At 39.1% G+C, this 10,493-nt stretch overlaps 1 protein-coding gene across 1 annotated transcript; it reads right to left on the bottom strand.

The window, feature by feature from the left end:
* Positions 1-44: 44 nt before the first annotated feature.
* On the bottom strand, positions 45-9,313 carry spg7 (SPG7 matrix AAA peptidase subunit, paraplegin). The gene is made up of 17 exons (XM_042420032.1): positions 8,738-9,313; positions 7,876-7,978; positions 7,702-7,791; positions 7,353-7,594; positions 7,113-7,252; positions 6,781-6,883; positions 6,571-6,696; positions 6,221-6,383; positions 5,845-6,018; positions 5,627-5,751; positions 5,252-5,354; positions 4,960-5,070; positions 4,746-4,861; positions 4,424-4,580; positions 3,720-3,883; positions 1,873-1,950; positions 45-1,714 (listed from the first exon to the last, which is right to left on the bottom strand). Exons 1-17 carry the CDS (start codon positions 8,954-8,956, stop codon positions 1,508-1,510), a joined length of 2,421 nt encoding a protein of 806 aa, XP_042275966.1. The 5' UTR covers positions 8,957-9,313; the 3' UTR covers positions 45-1,507.
* Between the last annotated feature and the right edge of the window lie 1,180 nt (positions 9,314-10,493).

Raw genomic sequence — 10,493 nt, 5'->3', positions numbered from 1 at the left:
TATATGGTATTAAAATAGAATATTCCATAAAAGCGCAACACACAGAAGTTTAAATAAAACTTTATTTAAATATTAAGCAAGACTATCCAGGGACTTCATATTCACTTTTGTCAATCAAACCAATACACAGCCCCTAATACAAAGATCTTGTTCCAGACAAAACACTGCCACAAACTGACCCATCTCATCCTCAATATGTATGTTTCACAGTGAGAAGACGACCAAAGGATTAGGAGTGTTATCTGCTGCTTAATCGTCAATTTGCATGACAGACACTTTTAAATGTCCGCCTTGAAATGATTTTCCTAAATCTGCATGAAACACGATTCTCAAGGGACAATTCAGTCTATTACAATAAATTCCAATGCCAGTTTTTACAGCAGAATAGCAGCTTAAAAACATCCTAAGAAACTAAGAAAACAACTCCTGCAGCATAATCCAGTTCTTCACTATCCAACTAGCATCTTTCAGATTTCATGTCATGTCATCAGTTTCAAGATCAAGTGGAAATTTTGCCATTTTTTGGCAAAACTATGACTGTGTAAACAGAACCGCAGCAGGGTGGAATTACTAATCATAAGAACTGTCCAGTCAAATTAACAAATCAAACAGAAGCTGTCAAACAGAAGTTTTCCTAGAAAAGGATATGTTTTAATTTTAACCACTACTGTTCCAACTCAGTCAATAGATGACTCTTGTTCACACTCTTATATATAAATGTCAAACAAACAGTTGTGATTCTTCTTTGTGAAAAACTGAGTATAGTTTAATGCTGGTCATTCGGATATCAAACACAACAATGCAGACTTCAACGCGTTTGTGTACACAGGAGTTACCTGAATTTATGCAAATATATTTGGTGCATATGTACTCTCTGCCAAGGTAGAAAAATCACCCCTAAAGACGCTTTTTTATGCATAGAATAACTGGAGTAACAGATGTCCAGAAGCTTCCTTGCAATATCATCTGCACACGTGAAATAATGTGCATTTTCAAGTGCAATACAAACCTGTACTTGCTCTGTTTGCGGAAAAATAATCCCACTTTCATCTAACACCACACTGTGTTGGACACATTCTGTCATTGTTGACTGCACAAACAGTAAATGTTGATTAAAGGGCTTTTCTACACTATTTGCACTTTAGGCTAGTTAGATACATCCTGTTTAAATAGACTTGTTATTGCTGCTTGCATGGCATAGTAATGTGTCTGTGCAACAAGCGCATGAGAAAAATGATGGAATTCTTCCCAAAATCATCAGCACTGGCTTGTTTAGGCCTGCTTCGGATTATTGAAATGATCTAACTGGAAAAAAGTGCAAATAATTATTTGCAGAGAGGCTACAAGGATTGCAGTGTTTTATGAAACTTTTATGAAACATAGTTTAACTTTCAGACTTTATTATTTATAGCTTTAACGTGAGGAATCAACGCCAGGTTTCATAAAAGTCACTCACTCCACCAAACGCAGCAGATGGGAAATAATTCTGAGACAATACATTTTAAGATCAAACCAGCTGTGGGTTCATGTCCTCCTCATTGTGTTTGCGGGGAGGTGGCGGAGGTTCGTCCTCTCCTGTGTCTTGTTTGTCCCTCTCAGCCTCCAGCCAGCTCTGTGGAAGGATCATCTTCTTAGGCCCGTGGGGTGGAGGTCCCAGCAAAGCTTCGATGTCATCGTAGTTCACCACCTCACGCTCTAACAGCGCGTTGGCCAACTGGAAACACAGACCCCCGACAAGTTGTGACTTACTGTAACTTGACACTAAACCAAAGATAATACAGTGTTGTGCTCGATGAAAGCAAAAGGCTCACATCTACCAAAATGCAAACGATGTTGCCTCTACATGTAGAGTGAAAGAAGGGAAGAACTTACTATTGTCAGCTTGTCTCTGTTGTCCATTAGCAGCTTCTCTGTGTGCCTGTAGGCACGGGCGATCAACATCTTAGCCTCCTGAAAGAACAAACATGCTGTGATATTTATTCTTCATGACAACAATAAACAACATTCAGAGTTCTAGGGAGGGTTAGCAGAGGGATTATATGTAGTCCTATTTCAGAACACATAAGGCCCTGTTTACACCTGGCATTAACATGCTTGGGTTATCCGATCACAAGTGAATAGCTCTAAGTATATGTGTGAACGCACCCAAGATGCATTAAACATGCATTAAGATCCCATCAATCAGACCACATGTGGAAGTGGTCTGAGCCGCACGTGGCCACATTCTTTTAGCAAAGTCAACACAGTGGGTACGTCTCAAGTCTTTTATTGTATTTTATGGCTCCTCGCTCCTCGCCTGAGCCAGAAGTTGTTCCTTATGTGCCATTTTGACGAGTGTCCCAAGTCTCTTATTTTGCTCGGAGGAGCGAGGAGTGAGGAGCGAGGAGGGATCTCTGAGGAGTGAGGAGCAAGGAAACATGAGAGCAGCCTTCACGGAAGTCTTTTACCAGCCGACACGCCCCCTTATTGGATATCAGTTATTGATTGGATGCTGCACCTAATCAGACTGATCTGATACATCACTGCAGTTTCATATTGAAGTGGAGACAGATTACAGATTCAATTTAAGTGTATCACTATCAAGTTCTATGCTTTACTTGTTTTCTGATTCATCATATAGTTAAAATCTATTAATTGTCGGTCTGATCAACAAAAGAACCATAAACAACTTTCTTCATTTATTAGAAAGATTTTTCTTTTCACTATCTGCTGTTATCATTATCGCCGTCATCAGAAACGGATGTCGCTTCACATGACGCTTCAGAGGAGAGGACGTCTCATGTCTCGTTTCCTCTCTCCTCGCTTGGTTTCCTCGCGTCTCTCCTTGCATCCACGATGGGAGGGACTAAGATGCAAGGAAAAGACGCAAGTGAGGGAAACGTGGATGCAATTTAAGAGACTTGGGATGCACCCAATGTGTCCTGTGCCACACTGAAGGACCGCCTACTCAACTGACTTCCTCTATTTTCTGGCAGACTAGGCACAGGAATTGCATTGCTGCCTCTCGGTCCGTGAACCCTCCATCCAAAACTGTGTTCAACTTGTTTGATAACAGGATAAAGACATGCATGTGAATTAAAACACGAAATCCACGTCCCGTTTTTTCCCTGTTCTCCCGTTCCTCTAACCTGTTTTCGTCTTCAAATCCGCAACTGGAATAGAAATTAAACCAAAACCAGAAAACAACTTGTTTTTCGCTTGTCTGTCTAAAAAAGTATTTCAGAAGCTAAATGTTTAATTCTGTTTCCCCTGAATACTTTCCTCCGTCCTGTCTAGTTGATAACTGTAGTTTTTAAGTTTTGCTGCACTGCTCGACATAATGGAGCTCAGGATTTATCAGGAGGACGGCTGCTTTACTCCAAAATATTTCACTGTATGAACCTGGACTGTGTGTATGTAACAGCTGACTTTTGTATGTGAGAACATTAATTAACATTAGATCCTGACCGATCCTGTCAGTGTGTCTGGAGATTTAAATAATCAGTGAAGTTACACTGCTGTGCCTCTAAATGCACAGCTGTGGGGAGATTGCTGCATATAACTCTATATATGTTCAGATGCAGTGTTAGAGCAAATCAATAGGATGGGCATTCTCCCAAGACACATGTTAATAGCAGGTGTAAACAGGGCCATATTGACATTATGGCTTACTGAAATAATAATAATAGTGTGCTAATGTGGGCTAACAAATAGAAAACTAATCCAATTTTAGAACCCACGTGGTCCATCTGCTGCTGCAGACCCTGGCTGAAAGGCCGACGTCCAACAGCACCTTGCTCCTCCGTTTCTGGGAATGAGACCTGGCCGACACTGTCACACATGCCGTACTGCTTCACCATCGAGTAGGCCACACGTGTCACCTTACGCAAGTCATCCTGAGCTCCTGGGGACACAGAGGTAGAACAATGAGTTTAACCCAAGTCAAAATATACAGTGTTTTTGTATTTACATTTTCTATTTAAATCTTAGATTTTTGGCTGAAATTTCTATCCAGAGTTAAGAGTTAATCAGAATTGATAGTTGATTAGTGGAAAAAAAAATTCCAAGTACATTAAAAATATGGGCAACCAATTGTAGTTGTTTTCCTATGACAAGAAAGAAATCTGCTACTGGAGAGACAAAATTCAATTTGCTTTCATCGCGGTTTCCCTAATTTGACATGATTGAAATATCCTGAAACATAATTGCTAAAATACAAATATTCTACAGAACTCTTGAAACATTTTAATCTTATTTGAAATAAGGGAAATAATCTCACTCTATTTCAGGACTTAATAGGGTTTATTTAATATAATAAACTTTAAATAATAAACAACTGAGATTGAGAATGACTTGAAATTTGAGCAGAACAGGATGATGTGCCTCATAGGAAGGAGATGATATGCATGTGAATATGCTGTGGTTATGTATAGATGGCATGTACCTGTTGTAACCTTGTTAAAGGTGATAGCCTCAGCGGTTCTTCCTCCGAGAGCCATGCACATTCGCTCGAACAGTTGCTCCTTGGTGAACAGATACTGGTCACGAGGCAAGATCTGGGCAAATCCCAGAGCCGCATTAGTCCGCGGTGCGATGGACACCTGAAACACACACGGCATGATCTATTGATGATTTCAACTAAAGAGCTATTAAAACAGTGAAATGAGCTAGAAGTGAAGCCTTTCTTCATTTATAAAATTACTGTTTAAGGATTGTTTCAAGGCCTTTTATATGCATCCATTCGTGAAGACCCTCATCTGTGTTACCTTCATGACTGCCTCTGTATGCTCAAGTAGCCATCCCACTAAAGCGTGTCCAGACTCATGGAAGGCAACCACTCTCTGCTCTTCTTTAGATAGGATCTTACTCTTCTTTGCACTTCCTAAAGACACACACAAACAGATACGCACTGAGTAGCAACTCAGACATAACAAAATTCATTGTTTTCCTACAATACAAGTAGTGTTTGCAATGTTGTACCTGCTATTACTCTCTCCACTGCATACTCAAAGTTGAAAGTATCGATGGACTTGTACCCCTCTCTGGCAGCGTGCAGAGCAGCCTCGTTACAAATGTTAGCAATGTCTGCACCTGGAGGGACAGAGGTTTCAAAATCATCTTACTGGGATGACATCTCTATAAACATTGTGATGTCCAAAGATGTTCATAGTTGTTGATCAAGTGCTCACTGATGTTGACAAGCAATTATTCTGTCAGGACCGAAGATGTGCATAAATTTATATGGAGGACAAGACAGTAAATATGTATATACCACTGAAGCCTGGGCTGAGCTCAGCCAGACGCAACGAGTAGAAATTAGCTGGTTGGGTCAGCTTTAAGAGCTTCAGATGTTGCTCAAAGATCTCCTTCCTCTCCTAGAAAAACAACAACAAACATGAAACACATTAGATTTAACTGACAAACTCTGTCTGAATCTACTACACAGTTAAAGTGGATCAGTTTTGTTAGTGTTTTCTATTTGATTGCTTGAGAGTATATAATGGAAATACCAATTTATAGTAAAGGCAAATATAGGGACTACTTGAGAAAGTACCATAAATTTCCTTTATGAATTTATTGTAACACTGGAAATATAAAATCATAACTTCAAATGGCACAACTAGGTTTTGTGACTGCTTGAGGCTACCTGCAGGGTGGGCAGATCTATGAAGATGTGCCTGTCCAATCGGCCGGGTCTCATCAGAGCATTGTCCAAGATATCTGCTCTGTTAGTGGAGGCGAGGACAATCACATGGTCTGTCGTTCCCATTCCTGCAGAGGTAAAAGAGTTCAAAATGACATCAGTGTCTACAAAGTTAGCCTGTAATGACTACAAGCTGCTCTGAAATTTCAGGTTTAACTCACCATCCATCTCTACCAGCAGCTGGTTCAGGGTCTGCTCCTCCTCAGTGTTGGAGAAACCTGACATGTTGGTGGAGCGCTTCTTCCCCACAGCGTCGATCTCGTCGATGTAGACGATGCAGGGTGCCCGGGCACGAGCCTCTTTGAACAGACTCCTCACCCTGGCTGCACCCAGGCCTACACACAAAAACATGATATAATCACATAAAAATATAGGATTAATAGTAACAACTAAACTAAACCTACATCAAATACCAATACTTGACCAATACTTAATAACCATAGCATGACTGAATTATTCTAAACACAATACATTTTTGAGAAATAATCAGTATGCATGTTGTATGCCATATCAATTGCTAGTGCTATCCCTGCATACCTCCGATAACCTCCACAAACTCAGAGCCAGCCATCGCCAGGAAGGGCACCTGAGCCTCAGTAGCTACAGCCTTGGCCAGCAGAGTCTTCCCACAACCTGGAGGCCCGAGCAGTAACGCACCCTTGGGAACCTTGGCTCCCAGCTGGAGGTATCGTTCAGGATTCTGAAAAAGATAACATGAACATGAAGCTAAATTAAAGTTGTAATCATGTGAGATACAGATGGTTTATCTACAAGACTCAGATTTATCAGGTAGATAGTTGATAAATGATAAGCTTGTTTCACATAAAAACACACGTGTTAAGTAATATACGAGACAAACATATTTCACTCTGAGTCTGGACGCTTACCTTGAGGTAGTCGACAAATTCCTTCACTTCCATCTTAGCCTCATGCATGCCCGCTACATCTTTGAAACTCACACCTTTCCCTGACTTGCCATCCACAATGGTGAACTTGGCCATCTTTAGCTGATTCTGTGAAGTACATTGTAATATGCAGTTATTACTCTGTTGAGATCAAACACACGCATGTAAATTAGTTTGAGTGCTGTCACTTACGAAAGCACTGAAGCCACCCTCTCTGCCACCCATGCCTGCTAGACGAAAGATGTACCAGAGAATAGCCACGCCGATGGCTGCCATTCCCAGAGCATAGACCGCACTGCAAAGTAAACAGATAAAGAAACATTTCATGAGGTTTTAAAAATGTCTCTCTTATGAAATTACTAATGAGAAGCCCAGTATAATCACAAGTTAATTGAGAATGTTTTTTGTGGTTGACACATCCTTTTACACATGTTCTGTATGGAGATAGCATTCCTTCAAATTGCTTAGAAATGCCCTGCATGCACCTCATGAATGTATTTCTTCCAGAAAAGTCATGATCTTACTTCCCAAAGAATCCAGTGCGTTTGTAGGAGACCGGTATCCTATCCTTTGTGTCGATATTCAGCTCTTCTTCAGCAGCTCTCAGCTTCTCCTCAAATTTGTCAATGTTGGCAACCTGCATTCTGTACATGAGTGCCAGCCTCTGCAAAAACAGGAAATGAAACGCTAGCATGCACATCGACTGTAATAATTCAGATGCAGGTTAATTGTTATGTGTGTGTATTCAATTCTGCTCAACATACAGGCCTTCCAAAGATAACTGCTCCAGGGTGAAGGTAGATTTCTACAATGTCACTCTCGGGAACGACTTGTACGCGTGACACCTCTCCCTTTGCCAACATCTCATTGACAAAGTCATTCCAGGAGATGTTACCGCCACTCGTATTGATGGAGTTCAGCAGGCTCATGATGAGCGCTATAATGAAGAGGGTCCGCAGGCGCTCCCGGTACATCTGGTCCTCCTGCTCACGACGTTTCTTCTCCTCTGAAAGGTGAGGTGGATTACGGAAGAGGAGTATAAAGAGGATCAGGATGGAGATGGAAATCAATGAACTGTCATGTGACATATAGTTAGAGCAGTATAACCCTTACCTTCATCTTCCTCTGGAGTTTTTCCCTTTGGTCCATTACTTTTATTTTTCTCTTGTTTAGATTGAGAGGTACTGAAGAAGTTTGTTGCTCCTGTAATCAAAGTGTTTTTCATCATGTGTAGCTTGCTAACGAAATAAATAAACATATTCAAGTTGATAAAGAATTTGTGTGTACCTAACAAATTCACCAAACCAACAGGATTTCTCAGCAGGTTGTTCCTAATTAATTCTTTGCTGATTCCCACCATGCCAGGACTCAAAGGTCTGTAGAGAAGACTCTAAAATGGGAACATTGGGATGACATATTTTGTTGTGACAAAATATCAAAAATACATGACAGAGGGGAGATCAAATGATTGCAAGTTCATTATGAATACAACATATAAACAAATCCAACAAATATAGAAAATGTCATCACAATACGATTAATTTACAACAACAAGCAACATGAATTATCTCAAAGAACTTCCACAGTAGAATAACATATTAATCACATATATTAAAACCATCCTGAACTACAAACTGAGAAACATATCTAATCTATCCAGGGGAATGTCTTTAGCACGTTTTGAATGGGTACTGATGATTGTCACTGTCAGTAGTCCACTTCCAAAAAACAGTCACCCGAATATACTCTCAATTTAAAGGAAGGTTAAGGACATTTGAAGGGGATCTTTTAATAGCCAGTATGAACAGAAGAAATTATTACAGCCAGTAAAACCTCTTTCAGTGTTCATATGGGCACCTGACTGTTGTTTTAAGACAGACTTGAAAAATTGTGAACCTGTCCTTTAAGTTAACTCTCACAGCCACAACTGATATTACTGGTGGAAATCACTGTGTGAATAGTGAAGCTCGTTGTTTAGGCTAGTGGTATAACTTTACACATCACACTTCACAGACTCGTTGCAGATTTTTCTCACAACTCACATCACTAACAGTCACACAGTTACCCAAATCTGGGATTGCACTACAAAAAAAAATATACGTCCAACTACGATATGTAGTCAATCTATTATGTGTTTGACTTAACTTACCTGTATAAGTTTCTCTGGCTGACCTGTAAGTGTCCGCTGTGATTTTGAAATGAGCATCTTTCTAACATTGGCGCACCTGAATAGCACATTTTTAACACTATCGCTATATATCGGCTTGTTTGCTAATATGTGAGAGTTTTGCCTCGACAACGTCCACGTTAAACCTCTACTGTATTTTCTACAAAGGTTAACACGGCCCTGCAACAACAAAGCTGCCATACCGTCGGTAATTACTGAATACTAGACAGATGCAATGGCATAGCATAAGATTTCTATGTAACTAAAAGGTGAGGTTTGTATGTTTTAGCGCGTTTGTTTACCTCTACCTTTAGCTAGCTTGCTATGTTATTCAACTGTGCTGCAGCGCAAAGATGTCAGCACGAAAACCACCACTGCATCTAGCTACTCCCGTACGTCCTCTGCACGGAAATTAAAACACAAATACAATACTTATTTACTCTAAATTTAATTTTATCGCCATTATTTGATTGCCATTATTGTAAAGGCTGTGTTTAGGCTGTGCTGAATGTTGAATAATAAAGTCTAACGCATCTCGTATCCTTTTAAAACATCTTTACCTCGAACTTTGAACTTCAACCCTCCTTATTGTTCTTCAAGGACCTGCTAGCTGCGCATACTTTTGCGCAGGAATTATATATATATATATATATATATATATATATATATATATATATATATATATATATATATATATATATATATATATATATATATATATATATATATTTTTTTTTTTTTTTTTGAAACTGGGAATGTTTTTTATTTTTATTTTTATCTCTTTATTGAAATATTAAGGCTTGAGAAGGAATTAGAGGGGCTTGCACAGGAATTTAAGTCTAATAGCTCTTTATAGACGCTATTCTGCCCACTTTTTTAAAGAAAACTCACACTGGATATGTACAATATGCAAAGACGTAAAGGATATTAGGGCTACAACTAACGATTATTTTCATTATCTATTATATCAATTATTTTTGATTAGTTGTTTGGTCCTTAAAGTGGTGAAAAATGTCTATAACTTTTTCCCAGAGCCCAAGGTGACGTTTTAAAATGTTTTGTCTTGTCCCGACCAACAGTCCAAAACCCAAATATATTCAGTTTATTATCATAGAAGGAATAAAGAACCCAGAAAATATTCATATTTGAGAAGTCTGAATCAGAGAATTTGGAAATTTTCTTCTTAAGAATGACTCAAAACGATTAATTGATTGTAAAAAATATTTGGTGACTAATATAGCTAATAGTTGGCAACTAATTGATTAATTGTTGCAGCTCTAAAGGATATACATTATGATTTACCTGTGACATTTTTGAAACAGCAATGTATTGTTGTGTGTATTGATTTAAAATAAATGTAAAAAGAGAAAAATAGAAAAATAAAACGCTTAATTGACTTGCTTTCAAGCACCAATGAAGCATATACCTGCTCCAATGATACTTATGAAACAATATCATCATCAATATCATCAAGTGATTCTGTGGTCAGAAGTTCGGAGGTGGACCTATTGAAAGTAGTACTAAATTGTAAGTATTTTTTTCCAAGAGTGTTGACGCCTCAGCAGTACTCCAGCAGAGAGCGCTATTAGTCAAGTTGAATGAGAAGAGCTCTGGATTCAGTAGACTTCAGTCCAGTTTAAAAATAATGAATACACATGGACACATTTTGCTGTCTGTTGTAAGATCACTTGTTTTGATGTGCCATGCGGTGTCAACAGTATACATGTTTTTATTCCAA

This window comes from Thunnus maccoyii, chromosome 1, assembly GCF_910596095.1.
Source record: "Thunnus maccoyii chromosome 1, fThuMac1.1, whole genome shotgun sequence".
In the NCBI taxonomy this organism is placed as follows: Eukaryota; Metazoa; Chordata; class Actinopteri; order Scombriformes; family Scombridae; genus Thunnus; species Thunnus maccoyii.
The sequence above is the reverse complement of the archived record's forward strand: the minus strand, read 5'-3'. Positions and strand labels throughout refer to the sequence as shown.

Coding starts and splice junctions, on each gene's coding strand:
- spg7 (XM_042420032.1), bottom strand. CDS start 8,956: ATGGCAGCTTTGTTGTTGCAGGGCCGTGTTAACCTTTGTAGAAAATAC. Junction 6,697..6,780: donor AGGGTGGCTTCAGTGCTTTC/GTAAGTGACAGC, acceptor TGTACTTCACAG/AATCAGCTAAAGATGGCCAA. Junction 5,752..5,844: donor GCTGCTGGTAGAGATGGATG/GTGAGTTAAACC, acceptor TTACCTCTGCAG/GAATGGGAACGACAGACCAT.